Raw genomic sequence first — 19,331 nt, 5'->3', positions numbered from 1 at the left:
TGATAACAGTGGCAATAAATCTCTGTGATGGAACACAAAATCTGTTTCAACTTGAGCAGGGCTTTCTTTAGAAGACAGTCAGTGAAGTAAGGTTTGAGAGGGGACCTTTACCCAGAATGGGTTCACCTTCTGGACTCCACATTTAACACATTAAATAGTGACTTCAGTCCCCGCAGGCCCCCGAGGGGCACAGTGAAGCGTGTCTGGGATGTCAGTCATCAGAGCCCCTCACCCCCTGCCCGGCTCAGGCAGGGGGAGGGCCTTTCTGTCTGTGAGGCACCACCTCCAGGCCCGAGTTCCATAGAGCCGAGTCCCAAAACCCCAGACTGTCATGCCGACCCACCAAGACCGTGTCTCCCGGGTAGAAATAAGGAAAGTAATTTCTGGTGCAGCCCTCTTGGCACGGCGTGCCCCCTCTCGTCCAGTCGCTGGCTGCTCCTTCTTGCATACCGTTCCATTGACTGCTTTTCTAACTTTGCATCCCTTCTGGGGGATCCTGAACCCCCTCCATCAGCAGGCTTCACTCTCAGGAGCCCCAGGGCGGGGAGGGCCCACCCCTAGGGATGGGCAAGGAGAAGCTGCCCGGCATGCCCTGCCGACATCTCCCAGGACAGCGAGGGCCGGGCGGCCTGCGTGCTGACCACCCATGCCCCTCCTGTGCCCACAGATGCTGAGCTGCCTGGAGCACATGTACCATGACCTCAGCCTGGTCAGGGACTTCAGCATCAACCCCATCACGCTCAAGAGGTGGCTGGTAAGTGGCAGCCCCTCCGGTCCCTCTTGAACACGGTTTCATCGAGTTACATGGGAGTGACCATTGGGCACCTTCCCAATGGCCCTGGGTGTCCTTGAGAGTTCTGCCAGGACAGTCGGGCAGTCTCTACATCCCACCGCACACTCTGCCCCTGAGCTGGTGCTCCCATGAGCGAGAAAACAGTGAGGACCTGGGGCAGACACAAGCAGCAGTGTGCTCCAAAGCAGGGCACATGTAAGCGTGTGTGTGCAAATGTGTATGAGTGTGTGAGTGTGTGCATGTTTGTGGGGAAAGTGCATGTGTAAGTGTGTGCACATGAGTGTGCATTTGTAAGTGTGTGCGTCAGCATGCATAATGTATTTGTATGTTGTGAATGCCTGTAGGTGGGAGCATGTGTGAGTGTGTATATGCATGTATGTGTGCATAAGTGTAAGCCTGTGCAGAGGTGTAAGTTTATGAGTGTGTGTGTGACTGTGTATAAGTGTGCATGTGTAGGTATGTGTGTGTTGACATGTGAGTGGTTGTGTCAACGTGTGGGGTGTTCGTGTGTGTGCGTGTGTGAATGTGCGTGTATGGTATCAGTGTGCGTGTGTATGTACTGTGTGAGTGTGTGCCATGTGTGAGTGTGTGTTTAGCAACAGAACTTTTTGAAAATAAAACATTACTGAGAACCAAACATCAGATACCCGTTAAAGGTCTCATGCTGACAGGGACCCAGGGTCCCTCCCATATTCCTCCAGCTCGTCCCTCAGCCTTCTGTCCCAGGTGGCTCCTCATTCGCTCCCTGAGACACCTGAGTTCATGAACCCAGGGTGAAAGCCTGGGCGGTCCTGTGGCCATACCCGCCCTTGGGGAGGAGGCGGGCAGCGGGGCCGTCAGCACCCTCTCACTTCCCGCAGCTCTGTGTGCACGACAACTACCGGCAGAACCCTTTCCACAACTTCCGGCACTGCTTCTGCGTGGCCCAGATGATGTACAGCATGGTCTGGCTCTGCGGGCTCCAGGTGGGTCTCAGGGACTCCGCTCAGGGATGCGGCCCCCCATCCGGAGAGGACAGCCGTGGGGCTCCCCAGCGGCCCCTCTACCCTCCCTGGGAAACCACCATCCATGAGTGTCAGCACCCTCCAAGACGAGGGTGCTCTGATTCAGGGAGCAAGTGGGCCCTCTTCTCGCACCCCAGAGAGTGGGCAGGTCCTCTCACACCAGGCCGAGGGCTAGAGGGGGCTTCATCCCACCCACATCGCTCATCTTCCACCCCATTCTGCCCCTCCTCACCCTATGTCCCCTCCCTGATCCAGGAGAAGTTTTCCCAGATGGACATCCTGATCCTGATGACCGCAGCCATCTGCCACGACCTGGACCACCCGGGATACAACAACACGTACGTGTGCAACAACTTCCCCAGGGCGCTGGCCTCAGCGCAACACTCAGACCAGCCCCATGTCAGAGTGGTCAGTGCAGGCTCCATAGGACACAGCTCCCCACTGCGGGATGTTGCCCTTGGCCTTGGGTGTCCCTGGTGCAGGGCCCTTCAAGGTCACCAAACCCTAAGACGCTGCCACAACCTTTTGCAGTCCTGGCTCCAGGCTGTGCCTCCACACAGGCCTAGAGTCCATCCGGCACCAGACCTCCCAACCCCCCAAAGCAGGGCATGATGCCCCCCTAAGGACTGGATGGCAGGAAGCCCACCTTCCTCATTCTCTGGATGTCACTTCCCCTGGGCAGCCTCTGCAGCCTGTTCACTACAGGGACAAGGCTGAGGGCTAGGACTGAGCGGGCAGGCGGACAGTGGGGGCTTTGCTAAAGTGTCAGTCCACTCCCACCTGGGGGTGGAGGGCACAGAGCCCCCCCACCTAACTGCTGAAGTGCAGACCAGGTGGCACTGGTTTGCATTTGCAGTGACACGCCGCTGCCTTCTGTCAAATGCGTGCATTTGTGTATCGAGTTTATTGTGTGCATGATGACCCCAAATGTGCCCAAGAACCTTTTCCCGTACTGAGTGGACTCCAAGGCATGGAAGTCTGTGGGCCTCCCTTCCCCTGTGGCCCACTCCTGGCAGTGGTCTAGCACAGGCCTGCACCCCAGCATCTTTTGTTTGTCCCCCAACCGTCTGCCTTCTGCACACATTGAAATGTTTTACCAGGTGCCGTGACAAAAGACAGGGCAGTGCAGCTGGGAGAAGTGGAGATTTCTGGGGGTATCCACCTGGTGGGACTCTAAAACCTTGGGGTCATCTCATTCAAGGGGCAGTAGCGAAGCCAGGGGAGCCAGGAGAAGCAAGTTCCTGGTGTGGGCAGAGGGCAGTCACCTTCACCAGCCCCTGCACGACTGCCTTCCAGCCCCTATGGGCACCGCTCGGACACCTGGGCGTGTGGCCCTGGCTCGCAGGTGCCTGCGAGTACGGGCTCCTGAGGCCCTCTTCCCCTCACCCCCACCCCAGGTACCAGATCAATGCCCGCACAGAGCTGGCCGTCCGCTACAATGACATCTCGCCCCTGGAGAACCACCACTGCGCCGTGGCCTTCCAGATCCTCGCACAGCCCGAATGCAACATCTTCTCCAACGTGCAGCCAGACGGGTTCAAGCAGATCAGACAGGTGCGCGGGGGCAAGCACTCGACAGCAGAGCGAAGGGGGGTCTGGGGAGAGACTGCATATACAGCCACAAGAGAGCCCCTGTCTAGTGGCTGAGGCTCCTGGAGCCCCCGGTCATGGCGGTGCCCACCAGGGATCCTGGGGCACCGGCCCTCCTTCCTGCCGTGTCCAAGGCCACATGGCGCCCCAGCATGTGTGCACGGGGTTCCACCGACAGCACTTCGCAGCCTCGGTTGAAGCTAACCTTCGAGATAAGTCCTTTCTCCAGTTCAGCCTCAGGGAGTGAGATTCACAGCCTTGGGGGACTTGCCCAGGGAGCAGGAGTACACGGCAGGCCCGACCACTGTCCCCTAGCCCCCAGCTGCTCTCCCTGGCCGCGCCAGGACCCAGTCAGCCCCACTGTCCACGTCAGATTAAGGGACCTTCCCACCTCGCGGGGGCTTGGGGAGGAGGGTGAGCGTGCCTCCTCTCCCGAGGCAGACACCTCTGACTCACCCCAAATAACACCCCCTTTACACCGGAGGTCCCACAGAACATGACTCCACCCTCCAGCCCCTGGCGTTTGCAGGGGAGGGAAGATATCAAGGTGATCCCTTAGGGGAATATAGTGGGTTGAATGATAGCCAACTCCCTGCCAAAAAATAAATGTCCACCTCCTGAACCTCGGACCTTGAGAATATTACCTTATTTGGAAAAAGGGTTTTCACAATCATAATTGAGCTAAGATCTCTAGATAAGATTAGCTTGGGCTATCTAGGTGGACCCTAAATGCAGTGACAAGTGTCTCTATAAGAGACGGAAGAGGAGAAGACACAGGCATGGACAACAAGGCCCTGAGATGACAGAGGCAGAGACTGGATTGATGTGGCCACAAGCCAAGGAACGCGGGAGCCACCAGAGGCTGGAAGCAGCAGGAGGGCTTCTCCCCTTGAACCTCAGAAGGAATGGGGCCAGGCCAACACCTTGATTTCAGACTTCCGGCCCCCAGAACGCTGAGAACCCTTTTCTGATCTTCTCACTCACCAGGCTGTGTGCATAGCAGCCTTGGACACTAGTACAGGGGCCACCATCAGTGTCAGCAGGAGCCACGCTGTCACAGTCCACGGACAAAAACCTCACCCATCTGATGTCCCCATAGCCTTGCATGAAGAGGCACATGATAAACAGTCTAGAATCCAGTATTGGGAAACACTCGCCTTCCTTCTGGGGAGCTGATAAGCTTCACTCTATCAGAAAACAGCTTCGTAAACCATTGTTTCCCCACTGGTCCTCGCTTCCAGGAAGTTCAGAGCTAAGTACAGTGCTTAATCACTGTTGTCATTGAATCGCTGGTTCCTGGTGCAGTTCTCCCCTTATCTCTAGGCGTTCTGGCCTCTGTCCCATGTTTATGGAGCCCTACAGTATTCTGATAAGCCTTAGGGAACCTTTCTCTGAAGCAGGGAAGGGAGCAAATCCTAAAGACTGAGAGACTGCATTGCAGTGGCAGCTGCCCCTGATGGCTACCCAGCAACCTGGAATACCTACAGCTCAGAGAAGAGAATCATCTGAGACTCAGCATCAGTCCCCCGCCCTCAGGAGGGAGGTGCCTGACTAGAGGAGTGGCCTGCCCCACAGCCAGGATCTTCCTTGTGCTGTCCCCCTTGGGGACACTCTGGGTTGTCCTGCCTCCAACACTTTACTGATGTTCACATGAGACTTTTTCTGAGGGTAAAATCAGTTGTCCCAGTCTTTCCCCCTTTGCTCCCCTCCACTCAGTACCCACCACTTCCTCAGACAACCCCAATACCTTTGTTCATGTCCATGGTCATGAGTATAAGTTCTTTGTCTACTCCATTTCCTCTACTGTACTTTACATCCCCATGGCTATTCTGGAACTACCTACTTGTACTTCTCAGTCCCCTCACCTCTTCGTCTACTCCTCCACACTCCCCTCCCATCTGGCAACCATCAAAACCCTCTCCACACCCATGATTCCGTCTCTGTTCTTGTTTGCTTGGTTTTTTAGATTCGCTTGTTGAGAGATATGTATTTATGGCCATTTTATTGTTCATAGTTTTGATCTTCTTTTCTTAAGTAAGTCCCTCTAGCATTCCATATAATAATGGTTTGATAATGAACTCCTTTAGTTTTTACTTGTCTGGGAAGCTCTTTATCTGCCCTTTGATTCTAAATGATAGCTTTGCTTGGTAGAGCAATCTTGGCCGTAGGTCCCTATTTTTCATGACTTTAAATATTTCTTGCTAATCCCTTCTAACCTGCAATGTTTCTTTTGAGAAATCAGCTGACAGTCTTATGGGAATTTCCCTATAGGTAACTGCTTTTTTTCTTGCTGCTTTTGAGATTCTTTATCATTAACCTTTAGCATTTTAATTATGATGTGTCTTGGAGTAAGCCTCTTGTCTGGGACTCTGTGCTTCCTGGACTTGCATGTCTATTTCCTTCACCAAATTAGGGAAGTTTTCTTTCATTATTTTTTCGAATGGATTTCTAATATCTTGCTCTTTCTCTTCTCCTTCTGGCCCCCGTATGATGCGATGTTGGGCCATGCTACCAAGACATGGAGTCACAGCAGCTCTACCTAATACATAGAAACAAACACCAGGAGGCTGCCAAAAAGAGGAGACAAAGAAACATGGTCCAAAGGAAAGAACAGATCAAACCTCCAGCAAAAGTGCTAAACAGCATGGAGATAAGCATCTATCAGATGCAGAGTTCAAAACACTGATTAAAAGGATGCTCAAGGACCTTAGTGAGGACCTTCCACAGCATAAAAAAATCCGGTCAGAAATGAAGGATACACTAGTTGAAATAAAAGACAATTTACAGGGAATCAACAGTAGAGTGGATGAAGCTGAGAATCAAATCAATGATTTGGAATATAAGGAAGTGAAAAGCAACCAATCAGAAAAACAAGAAGAAAAAAAGAATCAAAAAGAAAAAGATAGTGTAAGGAGCCTCTGGGACCACTTCAGGCATTTTGGTTTTTAATAACATTTTGTCTTGGAGTATTTTTGAGGACTAACTCCTCACAGGCAAAGATCCTTCCCTATTACACAGTTAAGTCTTTACAGGGCAATTGTACCGTTCAGAATACCAGTGATGACCCCCTACCCTCAAATGCATTTGAGATGACCTATATTGGCTGATTTGAGTTCCACATTTGGCGCTCGTGGCTCTATTTTCTTGAAAAAGCATGCCATACTCAGGATGGAGGTGTGTCCTGTAATTTGTAAATGCTTGCAGGGTGGATGCTGCAAATGCTTGCAGGGGCCAGAGGGGGTGGATGATGAGCAGACAGACAGACAGATGGATGGACATATTAGATGGATAAATTGATGGGTGGATGAGTGGATTGGATGGGTGGATGGTCATATGGTCATGGTTTTGAATTACATCACTTTTAAACCAATATTTGATTAACAAAGTAATAAAATGTTTGTTAAGAACTCATTGCACCCTCGCTTACAAATTTGTAAACAGAAGAATGCCATCGTTCTGAAGCAATAGATGTGCATATAATCACACACGGAACAGACAATAGGAAAAAATACCCTTGGAAATCGGTCCTCAACCTCCACCACGATCTGGAAGGGACACACCCTGTGTCCAGGTTACTGAAGCGAGGGGAAGCATCATCCTCGGCTGAGCCGGCCGCCCCCAAGTGCGCTCTCCTGGGAGGCGGGAGTGCGGCTGCTGCTTCTTTGCGGACACAGCCTCGGGAGCGTCAGGCTCCCTCCTGGACTTGAACCCAGGCTTTTCCTCTCCCACTGCAGCCTGGGCAGCTTCCTCGGTTTCCTCACGTCTCAGTGTCTGTATCTGAAAGTGAGGGCAGTCATTCTCAGACACACACGTAGAGTCGGCATGAGCACTGAGTGACGCAGTGTGTGCAGAGAGCCCGTGCACAGCCGGCGCTCGCTGGGAATCATCGGGACGAGGCCCCAGGGTTCACGCTTTGCTCTTTCACAATTCAGGGCATGATCACATTAATCTTGGCCACTGACATGGCACGGCATGCAGAAATCATGGATTCCTTCAAAGAAAAAATGGAGAATTTCGACTATAGCAATGAGGAGCACTTGACCCTTGTAAGTAGGCTTGTTTTACCTCTGGGGGAGGGTTGCTGATGAATGATTCCCTCCCTCCAGCTCAGACTGGAAACCAAGAAACCCAAATTCTGACCTTGCCTTGGAGTGAGGTGCCGATAAAGCCCCCCAGTTCTCCAGGGAAAGCTGCCTCGCAGGGGCCCTCTCCTCATAAGCCACCCTTCATGGCTCAGGGCAGCGGGCCTTATCCTCCACCTTGTTCTGATTTGAGGATAATAAGTACGTGAAGGCAACTCATCTGGCTCTGGTTTCCTAGGATAAAGTTGGCTCTCCCACGAAGACCCCACCCCAGGAAACACGCTGATACCAGCCTCTGGGAGGGCGACTTCGGCACTCGGCAGCAGAGGCCTGGTGATTTGGTTCCCTCTGGGACGGCCATGCCCTGGCTGGTGTGCAGCCGTCCTTTGCCAGGTCCCGTACCCCAGGTTAGAAGACCAGCCCAGGCAGATTCAGGGCCCCCAGCCTGTGTAGACACTCCTGCCAACTCAGCCACAGACCCTGATTGGTAGCCACCTCTTGGACCGCAAACACTGGCAATTCCAGGTGACAGTCATTTGGGCCTAGGGCAAGTCATTTGGGCCACAGCTAGTCCCAAAGGCACCCACCTGGCTGGTCACCTGAACGCTCTGGCTGAATCCTTTGGCCTGACAAGTCTCCTTTTGAAAGACCTTTGCACTCCCAGACCTCACCAGGCTCAGAGGACCAGAAATGCATCCAACCAGAGAAGAGCACAAACAGGATGTGACCAGGCATGGGGCTGTATCGAGGGGGCCACCACTGGGGACTGGGGTGGCCAGAAGGCTGGAGAGAGGGGCCAGAGCAGGACCTGGAAGGATGCAGTACAGAAGGGGCTTCTCCAGGATGGCGGCTGGGGCCAGGGTCGGGAATTGGGGTGCCAAGGCCATGCCCTCCTTGCTTTTACTTCAGCCTATGTTTCTTTTTTTTAAATTTTTTGTTATTGATTATGCCATTACATTTGTTCTATTCCCCCCTTCATTCCCCTCCACCCTGCACATCCCTCCCCCACCATTCCCCCCTTTAGTTCATGAACACATGTCTCAAGTTCTGTAGATTCTATATTCCCCCTATTATTCTTACCCTCCCCCCTATTTTCTATCTACTGTCTATGCTACTTATTTCCTGTGCCTTCTCCCTCCTTCTCCTCCTCTCACTCCACTGTTGCTAACCCTCCATGTGATCTTCATTTCTATGGTTCACTCCTGGTCTAGCTGTCCTCTTAGTTTGCTTTTGTTTTAGGTGTGGTTGTTAATAACTGTGAGTTTGCTGTCCTTTCACTGTTCATCTTTTTTATCTTCTTTTTCTTAGATAAGTCTCTTTAACATTTCATATAATAAGGGTTTGGTGGTGATGAACTCCTTGAATTTGATCTTATCTGAGACGCACTTTATCTGTCCTTCCATTCTAAATGAAAGCTTTGCTGGATAGAGCAATCTTGGTTGTAGGTCTTTGGATTTCATGACTTGGAATACCTCTTTCCAGCCCCTTCTTGCTTGTAAAGTCTCTTTTGAGAAATCAGCTGACAGTCTGATGGGAACTCCTTTGTAGGTGACTGTCCCCTTATCTCTTGCTGCTTCTAGGATTCTCTCCTTCATTTTAATCTTGGCTAATGTAATTATGATGTGCGTTGGTGTGTTCCTTCTTGGGTCCAACTTCTTTGGGACTCTCTGAGCTTCCTGGATTTCCTGGAAGTCTATTTCCTTTGCCAGAATGGGGAAGTTCTCTTTTATTATTTGTTCAAATAAGGCTTCTACTCGTGACTGTTCCTCTTCCCCTTCTGGTACCTCTATAATTTGGATGTTGGAGCATTTAAAGATGTCCTGGAGGTTCCTAAGCCTCTCCTCCTTTTTTTGAATTCTTTATTCTTCATATTTTTCTGTTTGGTCATTTTTTTCTTCCTTCTGGTCTACTCCCTTGATTTGAGTCCCAGTTTCCTTTCCATTACTATTGGTTTCCTCTGCATTTCCCTTCATTTCAATTAGTTTAGCCTTCATATGTTCCTCTAATTTGTGACTAAAATCAACCAGTTCTGTGAGCATCCTGATCACCAGTGTTTTGAACTGTGCATCTGAAAGTTTGGCAATTTCTTGATTGCTTAGATTTATGGGCTCTGGGGCTTTGAGTTGTTCTTGAGCCATATTTTGATCTGTTATGTATGAGGAGAGGCGCCTTAGATGTTCATCAGGGCGGGGCCACCGAGGTCTCTTGTTTGTGACGTTTATGTGGGGGCGGGGTCAAAGAGGGAGGAATGGCGGCGGTCCTCTCTGCTCGCCTGGTCCACCTCAGTGCTGGCCCCCGCCTGTTTATCTGAGCACAAATGTGTGAGCCTGCCGCCTTGCACTGGGGCCTGCACGGTCTGTCTCAATGCACGTCTCTTCACTGGTTTATCTGTGCACAAATGCACGACCTCAGACAGCCAGCCGCGCCGCGCCTTCCCGTAGCTACCCTGCACCTGGGATCCACGCCCTCAGCTGCTTGCGCGCCGCCCGGGTTGGGGGGATCCTTTTCCCCTGACCTGCGCTCCGCTGCTGGCTTCACCCCCAGTTTAGCTCAGCATTTCGTTGTTTTCAGACTCCATGTTGTTCGATTTTCTGTTGTTTGATTGCATTTATTGTTGTTAAAACTTTGTTGTTTTTAGATTTGGTTGTGTGAGGAAGCAAAGTGTTTTCACCTATGCCTCCATCTTGGCAGAAGTTCCAGCCTATGTTTCTAATGTGCCCGTTTGTTGTTTGGGGGCCCCAACACTATCCACTTTTATTACCCTTTTAACCTCTGCTTCCTGATGTCAAATGAACTCAGGTAGAGTCTGGAAGCTCTGACTAGAAACAAATGGTGAAGATGTATTCAGAGGTCTTAGGGTTTGCAGCCCAGAAACACAGCTAGGCAGAAACCCAGAGGTGTCCTGAAGAAGAAAGGAAAGCTAAGGGTTCCTATGGCAAAAAGTGCATTCTCGAGAAGAATCAGTCCTGCATCCTTCGCCCCAGGATTGGTCCAACACAGTTGTCAGTCAGACGCATGGAGGTCTGGTTGTGACCAGTGGTCTGGATACGTGAAAATTCTTCCCTTGGTCCTTCAGAGGTAATCAGTCAGAGAGGGACTGGAGGTCTGATGTGTGTCCAGGCATTGACGCAGGACCGGGAAGCTCAGGTGGCAGTTCCCGGGCTGGTTAGAACACTGTAGGCAACGTGATCTTACTAATTTAGCAGCTTGTCTGCAGTGGGCCCATTATTCATCACTAACAATGCCTCTCCACACTTTGTCTGTCTCTCTGATAATCAAGAAGATATGTGCCTTCACCTTTGACCTTTACCATGTACATTCATGGGACAGAATGTCCTTGGGTTAAATGGGCTGTTTTATCCCTCGGATCTCTCCAGGAAAACATCCTGAGCCTGTGGGGGAGCAGTGACTCCCTCTTCTCCCCCACTGAGGCTGAGGGTCTAGCTGCAGACCTCCAGGACTCCCACCACAGGTGACCTGGCCAGACCTTGGAGGGGGCGGCAAAGCTCAGCCCCCCCGGCCAGCACTGCCCACCCACCCACTCTTCTCCTGGGTGGCAGTCCAGCCCGAGCAGGGACGCGTCCTGGTCTGTGCGCCACCGCCTGATGCCACATCTCTTCTTGCAGCTGAAGATGATCTTGATAAAATGCTGTGACATCTCTAACGAGGTGCGTCCGATGGAAGTCTCCGAGCCTTGGGTGGACTGCTTGTTAGAAGAATACTTTATGCAGGTAAGAGTGCTTTGTGTGAGCGCTCGGTGCACAGCACTCAGCCCCTGTCACTCTTCTCAGCCCCTTCCACGGGGTCCCTGTGCGAACGTGACAGACGGGCCGCCGTGGACTAGCAGTTGGAGCGGCGGGCATTTCTCCTGCCTCCAGAAAGCCTTCACCGCAGGCGCCCATCAGAAGTGGCAGAGGCTGTAATCTGCGACATGAAGGACAGAGATGACCTGGAAACGCGGAAGTGTTTGTCAAACTGCCGCCTGGTAGCACCGATGGAGCCGCTCAGGGAGTGGGCCTGGTGGAGAGACAGCAGAAGGTCAAGAAGAACTGCAGAGGCGGGGGGACCTCCAGGGGGGTCCCAGGCAGGTTCGGACACAGAAAGCCAGGCCAGCCAACCTGGAAAGTGCTGTAAGGGATAATAAGCTATGACTACAACAGCTTGGTGAACCTCAAGAAACTACGGAGCGGGGGTTCCACAAGCTGCTTCTGCCACTGAGCAACCTTGTTACCCGCTTGATCAACCTTTACCTGCCCCCTCCCCTCAAGGCACGGCCCCGTGCATCCAGCGAACACCCTGTTAGCACTCAGGATATTACTGTCTTTTTCCAATGATTAGTAATCGTGACTACTAATTTACGCAATGCAGAGTGGTTTGGTTGGTTGTGGTGTCGCAGCTCATCTTCCTCTTCCTCGGAGAGCAGTGACCCTCAGAGTCCCCCGGGTTCCATAAGTGTTTCTTTCCTTAATGTCGCCGTCCACGCTGCTCTCCCCAGAGTGACCGTGAGAAGTCGGAAGGCCTTCCTGTGGCCCCTTTCATGGACCGGGACAAAGTGACCAAAGCCACAGCACAAATTGGATTCATCAAATTCGTCCTCATCCCAATGTTTGAGACAGTGGCCAAGGTGAGTGGCCGTCACCATGCCCTGGATGACATAACAGCACGAAACACACTAGTGCACAGACGTGCACACATGTGCCTGTACCCACATGCATGCGCATGCTTATACACACATGCACATGAGCTGTCACTGCCTGCCTGTCAGAGACCCTACCTGAAGTGCCCCCCCACCTGAACACCAGTGTGCCCAAAATGCATCCTCACTCCTCCCCTCCCACCTCTCGTCCCTGCTCCTCCCTGGGTGACCTGTCACCCAGCAGCACAGCCTCTGAGCCTCCCGGCTTCCCCGTCTGGGCCGGCGTGGATGGCCTGCTCACTCCCGTGGAGCCCCCTGCACAGTGCCACAGCACCGCTCAGAGCCACCCAGGCCCTGCACTCAGGGGCCCTGCACACCAGCCATGAGCCCGTCCACTCCTCTCACCATCCCTTCCAAAGAACCTCCTAACTGGTCCCCATCTCTGTGTCACTCCACTCCACCCTGCATGGCACTGCCAGGCCAACCTTCAGCAAGGAGACTGTCTCCACCTCTGCCCTGAAGAGTCCATGGCTCCCCAGTGCCCCACGCAGGGCCATGGTCCCCCCGCCTCTCTAGCACTTCTGTCTTGCAGGATGGCCTTCCCGAAGCTCCTCCTCCCCACCTTTCTTCCAGCCTCTATCTCCGAGGCCACCCTTCCTCCCCCTGGGGCGTCCCAGCCTCAGCCCCCTGCTGTTCCCACCAGCCTTCCAGAGCTCCCCCAGCACGTCCTCCCTTGAACCCCGCAGCACTGTCACTTCTCTGGGAGCTGCGTTCTTGTGCAGAGCACTCTCTCCAGAAACGCCACCTTCATGGCAGGCCAGCGGCACTGCCCTCCCCCACGGTGGGGCAGAGGTGCGACCGCAGAAGCCCAGAAGTGTCCTGGCAGAGGCTGTGCACCCAGGGCTCTGGGGCTGGGGAAGGCGCCACGGGGAGGCGCACCCCTGAGCTAAGTCTCAGAGACTGGGGACAGTCCGCCGGGCGAATAGACAGGGGGTCAGAGCCCCTTCGTCAGGCCGGGGGGCGGATGCAAGTGGGTTCCCCTCGGGCTCTGGGACTATCAGGGGCCTAGTGGATGAGGGTGGCATTTGGAAGATGGGAGAGTGCGTCGTAAACACCACAGCACAGTCGGGGGGACATGGGAGGTAGAGGGAGGGGGTGGCTTCTACCAGGCCCCTATGACAAGCAGGAGACATCAGGGACTCTGGAAATAGGTGGGCAGGTAGCAGGTGGGAGGGGCTCGAGGAGCCATTGCCTGGACAGCATCAGAACCTCTGTCACCCCGGATCCCATAGCAGGCAGCACCCCTAGGGGCCCCAAAAGTGCCGGTTGGAGGCCCGTGTCCTTCGAAGTCCACCGAGACACGGGACCTGCCACCTGTTTTCCCCCAAACGTTCCTGTCGCTTCGGCGGCAGGCCGTTGACTGGGTCTGTGCCCCACTCCAGCTCTTCCCCGTGATTGAGGAAAGCATGCTGCAGCCCCTGTGGGAATCCAGAGACCGGTATGAGGAGCTGAAGCAGATAGACGACGCCAAGACAGAGGTACGTGTGGGCCCCCTCGGGCCAGGAGGCCACCCCCTCCCCCTCCCTGCTGGTGGCACTGAGGTGGCCCCTCTGGTCGGGCGCTCACACCCACCCCCAAAAAAGCCACGTCAGTCAAATCGGAATAATGCTGCCCATCTGGGATGTGACCGAGTGTCCACAGCCACAGCGCCTCCCTCCCCGCCGGGCGGCACCCTGCCCTGTCCTCCCTCCCCTCTGCCTGCCCTAGTACAGACCTGGTTCCAGGAGAGGGCTGTGGCTAGAGACGCTCCCCCTGGTGAGGGAAAAGCCACCACCATGTCGCAGCTCCAGGCCAAGGACTCTCACACAGGGCAGCTCGGCCCCTCCCAGGGTCCAGGGACAGACCAGGCCTGGCTTTAGGGTGCCCTGGGCACTGATACAGTTCCCAGGCTCACAGCTGGGGTACAGGCCTTCCACAAAGCCTCTTGAGCCGGTCTGCGCAAACTGCTGCACCAGGGCCCCCTGCCTCTTGGGACCACCCCAGGACCTCTCCACCTGACCCCCAGCCACCCCAGGTGTGGCCTCCCCTCTCTCCAGAGGTCCCAGGGCAGCCTGGTCTCCCTACTGCCTCATGCTTTGTCCCCATCTGGCCTTGGCTGCCCTCACCGCATCACCCCACCTGTACCATGTCTTCTTCACTGCTCACTTCAGCCAGGGTCCCCCCGTTACAGTGTCCCCCCCATGTCTTTGCCACTGGGCCCTCCTACCACACACCACTGAGGCTCATCCTGCATTCCTCTTGTCCCTCTCAGCCTACTTGGTGCAATGCTGGGCCTGTCGTAGGTGCTCTGTAAATGTGTACAAGCAGACCGCAGACCAGCCACCTTGCTCTCTAATTAGATTCTAGCAAAATGTCACAGGTCTTGAAATGCTAAAAGCTTAAGAGCAAATGACAAAGGCAACAGATGTCAGAAGAGGTGCCCCCCCACCCCTGCCCAGGCCCCTTGCAGGAGAGCTACAGGGCCCTGGCCCTCCCGGGCCATCCACGAGCCATCTCGATGAGGCCTTGGGTCTCCCAAGTCCCAGTCTTGGCCGCTCAGTGGGGGCCACTGGGATCCTCCAAGGCACCTTCTTTTCCCCAGAAGGGACAGACCCGAAAAGGAGGTAAAAGGGCCATGGACTCCCCAGTCCCCACCACCAGTCCCCAGGGCTGTGTCCACCGTGACCTTGTGCAAGCGCCCAACAGTGACCGCGCTGGGTGAGGCCTCCCGCAGCAGGAAGGCAGCTCGTGCACAGAACTACATCTGAACAGCTCTCGTGGACGTCCCGGCACAGCGAGCCCGTGGGCGTTTGTCTCTGCCTCGCATTCCAGCCCCTTCATGTCAACGGAGAGCTACTGAGCAGATGGCAGTCACTCAGTGTCCCCAGAGCCTGACCTTTGCCTTCTTTGTGCTCTGTCCTGGTTGCAGGAGACCGAGAGCCGGGCACATGGGGGCCCCGACAAGCTGAGGGAGAAAAGCAGAGATGCGAAAAAAAGTGAAGGTAATGCCCTTCTGCGTCGGTGGCTCAGTAATTCCCACTGAATTACTGAGACACGCTTGGAATCTGGGGAGGGGGGGAGGAAGGCGGGAGGAACCCTGAATACCAAATCTTTTTAAATAAGTGACACTCTTTCTTGTTTATAATGATTAGCATTAGGCTGTGAAGGAAGGGGGGTGTGCTTTGGTTAATAGAAAAAGGTCAGTAATTAGGGTGGGTACCACTTTTAGAGGAAGCTACTTTAAAGCTTCTTTAAAGCTTTTCACGGAGAAAGTGTTTGCTAGCATTGCTATGCTGGTGTCCCCATGCCCTTGTGCACATTAGCCATTCAGCTCAGTCCATGCGGACGGCACCCCAGCTCATTTGGCCGAATAATAAGGTTATACCATGCAGGTGTCTAAAGGACTGTTTGAGAGAGTCTCAGTTTATAGAGCATTCAAGATGCCGGGCGTGAGAAATGGGTCTGGTTTTGTAAGGGGAGCAGAGGCACTAGCATTCGACAAACCAAGCCCTGGGGCCAGGCTTTGCTAAGTACAAGCTCCGTGACCTGTGCAGGAAGCCCAAACTCTCTGAGCCAAAGCGAAGGTACTCACACCCTCACTGCCGTTGTTTTAGCAACTGACCAACCGAGCAGAGTGCTGGTGCCTCAGATCACGCAGCCAAAGCTGGCTTTTCGTTTTGAAGTCCCATCATAGTTTTGAATGGCTTGGAAAAGGGATCACAGTTGTTTTATTTTGCCTAAACATGTTCAACAATATGTCCGATGGCCTCATTTTTCAAACACAGTCTGTGTCTAATCCTGTGACATTTGCCACATCGCCTGCACATTGCAGTCCTAGCAAAAACAAACCCATGATCACTCTCCCCTCCCAGCAGACCGTGCGTGAAGGAGGCGGGAGCACCCGTGGGTGTTCGGGGCCGGGCCGCCTGACCGGAGAGACCTTCACCCAGAGAAGAGCTGACCCTGACCCCTGGCACTCCACGACCACGTTTTCTAAGAACCACTTTGTTCACTGATAACAAGAAAACGAAATTCATGATGCTGTACAGAATTTTTATTTTTAAACTGCCTTTTAAATAATATATTCTTATACAGAAATGGGTACTGTACTTTTTCTTTGGTGGAGTGGTATGTCTGAGAGACCATGGAAGCCCTCCCTCGCTCCCCGTGGAGGCGGGGATGCTGCGCGTGCTGGCAGGTGCAGCCAGACCGCCTGCCGGGTCGATGTGCTGCGTGTCCCGTGTCTGTGAGCTGCACCAGGGTGCTGGCGCCTGTGCAGGGAGGTGAAGGCCTGGGGCAGCCGGTCGCCCTGCAGGCAAGACAAAAGACCACACAAGGACGCACACATCCTGCGCCCATTTACGAGAGGTGGGCGTTGAGTCTCGGCTGTAACTCAGACGAGAAAAGGAGCCTCAGTGACTCAGCGCACTGGAGGGTGTCTCGTGCAAAGGAGAAGCTCTCCTTTCCTTCCTGCCTGTGTTTCTGGGACGAGCACGGGGGCTTTCTGGATGGCCCTGAGCCCGCAGAGGGACACCCAACCCCGGCTTGTTTGAGGGGCCATGCTCGCCCCCTGCCTTTACACTCCCCAGCGCCTCCCAGGGCTGTGGGCTCCGCCCATGCCCGCTCTAGGGACAAAGGAAGCGCCAGAGAGCGTCCACTCTGGAAATGACCTTTCCAGGGGATCTGCACACCTGACCTGGTCGGCTGTTTCCGCGGAGCTTTCGCGCCCTCTGGGTGGGTTCCAGAATGCTTCTCCCCGTCCTCCTGGAATTCATTTTTGAGCTGAGAGGTTTTCCATCTCTTCTGAGAGCTACTCACACCCTCAAGTAGGAGAAAATCCTCTCCCAGGTCATGTGCCTGCTTTTTCTTCTATTTTTTAAAAGATTTTACTTATTTATTTTTAGAGAGAGGAGAAGGGAGGGAGAAAGAAGGAGAGAAACATCAATGCATGGTTGCCTCTCACACACCCCCTACTGGGGACCTGGCTTGCAACCCAGACTTGTGCTAACTGGGAATCGAACTGGTGACCCTTTGGTTCGCAGGCCGGTACTCAGTCCACTGAGCCACAGTAGCCAGGGCTGCTTTTTGTTTTAAAAACACGTGGAGCCCTCCCACTCCAGCTGGACAGCAACATTGTTCTGCTGGCCTAGCCTATGTGGTAGGACCACCATGCCCCTTGCCCTCCTGCCTTCCCTCCTCCCTTTGGTCCTTAAATGGGGTTGGTGCCCCCTCTGGATCAGGCGCCTTATGGGCCACACCCTCAGAGCTCACAGCCAGGCCAGTGGGAAAAACAGCGAATAAAAGATTGTCGTGAAGCTCCACCCTCCTGCATTGCTTGTGGTCGCACAGGACACCTGGGAACCTGTAGGAAGAGCCTGAGGGTAGCTCCAGAGTCCCCTCTGAAAGACCAGTGGGCACCAGGAGGAGTGGGGGGAGCTCTCCAGCCTCCGTGACCCACACTCTAGAGGAGGTAGGGACGATGTGACAGAGGCGTCCAGGTGCAGCGGAGAGGCGGGGTGGGATGGGGCTGCAGGTGCCCTGGGGTGTCTGTGCGGAACAGTGGGGCTCAGCCACACTGGAGACTGGAGGTCGGGGGGGACACGTCCATCCCCGTCAGGGAGAGGCAGCAGTGGGCCCTGAGGACTGGTCTCAGCCATCAGCTGTGAGAATGAGGGAGCGTTGTCCACCTACAGTCACCACCGAGGGGACTCGCAGGCTGACCAGGCCCTACGGTGCTCCTGCCTTCCCCGGCGCGGACACCCACAGCAGGAGGCTGTCCTCCAGGCCCAACCCACGGTCCTGCTGCTCCCGCTGAAGTTCCAACAGCCCCGAGCTGATTTGGGGTGACCCCCATTGTTCTGTAGACAGGCGCCCTGCAGAAAATAATTTCCCAGGTCCCCACACATCCCAGAACCAGCCCTGGTGACTGATACATGTTAGGAGCTCAGACGTTTGCCGAATGAATGAATGAATTTGAATTTGCGGTTGCTACCCCAAAGACTCATGTAAGAGAGAAAAGTCATCCCGCAGAGTGTGTGCGGTGGGGGCGGGGGCACAGTGACACTCGTGTGTCCTGTGAGTGTGTGTGTGTGTACATTTACGCGAACACCTGCACCTATTACACACTGAGCCTCCCCCCACCCGCCACCCCCTCTGACAGGAAGGAAGTTAACGCGATGCAGAGATGTCTGGCGTCTGTCCTTGGCACGGTTTCTCGGACCTGGCAGCAAGCGGGTAAAATCAGGGAACATTTGCACTTGGCTAAGAAACAAAGGGACAGGTGCGAGAGAGGCGGTGGGGGCAGACAGCGGGTCCCCCTGGAGCGGCGAGGCGTGGCATCCAGGCCCCTCAGCATCTGGTGGTTACTTGTGGCAATGAGAGCTCTGGGGTAATTTCTGCTATTTTCCTTAAAAATAATTTTCTAGCCCTGGCTGGTGTAGCTCAGTGGATTGGGTGCTGGCCTGTGAACCAAAAGATTGCAGGTTCGACTCCCTGTCGTATGTGGCACATGCCTGGGTTGAGGGCTGGTTCCCCAGTTGGGTACATGCAAGAGGCAACCAATCAGTGTATTTCTCACATACTGATATTTCTCTCCTTCTCTACCTACCTCCCCCTCTGTCTAAGAAGTAAATAAAATCTTTACAAACTATAATACTAATTGTACAAAAAACTTAAAATCCCAGTTGGGATGGAACAGAAGGAATCCCTCAGTGGTGGTGGCTGGCTGACCAACCTGCCCGTTCTCACTGCTGCTGGTTGGTGCTGGAGACGTCTGTCGATGGCTGATGTGTGTCCCATGCGTGCTAGCCGAGCTGGAGGACACGGCTGGCAGCGTGGCACTCAGCGCCCGGCACTGGGGACACCTCCGCTGGCTGCACGGGCCAGGGCTGCCTGCCAGCCTGATATAAATGTTGTGCGGCCCACAGTTTACGAGTCAGGAAGGAGCCACTCGGAAATGTCCCTTCTGTTTATACACGACCTGAGCGCCTGGGATGGGCCCGTTCACCCCGAGTGGGAACCTGAGGGGCGTCCAGAGGTCCCAGCCAGCCTCCTCTGGCGGCGTCCTCTCCGTGGGCCTCCAGACCTGGCTGCTCCTGCCCTCCTGGTCTGTCCAGCTCCCGCCAGCAGGAGGAGGGGCCCCCAGAGGCCACCTGCTCTGGAAAGAGCCTGGCAGGACTGGCTTTGAG

The 19,331-nt window shown here is 54.4% G+C and overlaps 1 protein-coding gene across 3 annotated transcripts in view; it reads left to right on the top strand.

Annotated features, from left to right (window-relative positions):
* The window catches only part of PDE9A (phosphodiesterase 9A), an 89,059-nt gene extending 72,850 nt beyond the window's left edge, over positions 1–16,209 (top strand). For 2 of the 3 annotated variants that reach the window (XM_053657872.1, XM_037144582.2), the window contains 10 exons: positions 668–754; positions 1,654–1,758; positions 2,053–2,135; positions 3,195–3,351; positions 7,320–7,433; positions 11,096–11,200; positions 11,965–12,093; positions 13,548–13,643; positions 15,074–15,146; positions 16,017–16,209. In XM_053657872.1, coding sequence (XP_053513847.1) covers positions 668–754; positions 1,654–1,758; positions 2,053–2,135; positions 3,195–3,351; positions 7,320–7,433; positions 11,096–11,200; positions 11,965–12,093; positions 13,548–13,643; positions 15,074–15,146; positions 16,017–16,030 — 963 coding nt within the window. In that variant the 3' untranslated portion in view covers positions 16,031–16,209. The remainder of the gene's footprint in view (positions 1–667; positions 755–1,653; positions 1,759–2,052; positions 2,136–3,194; positions 3,352–7,319; positions 7,434–11,095; positions 11,201–11,964; positions 12,094–13,547; positions 13,644–15,073; positions 15,147–16,016) is intronic. The other variant, XM_037144584.2, reaches the window with a different exon arrangement.
* Positions 16,210–19,331: the final 3,122 nt, after the last annotated feature.

The sequence above is a fragment of the Artibeus jamaicensis genome, unplaced genomic scaffold (genome assembly GCF_021234435.1).
Source record: "Artibeus jamaicensis isolate MK-2021 breed Jamaican fruit bat unplaced genomic scaffold, CSHL_Jam_final scaffold_474, whole genome shotgun sequence".
NCBI classification, from domain to species: Eukaryota; Metazoa; Chordata; class Mammalia; order Chiroptera; family Phyllostomidae; genus Artibeus; species Artibeus jamaicensis.
This window is presented reverse-complemented; position numbering and strand designations above follow the sequence as displayed.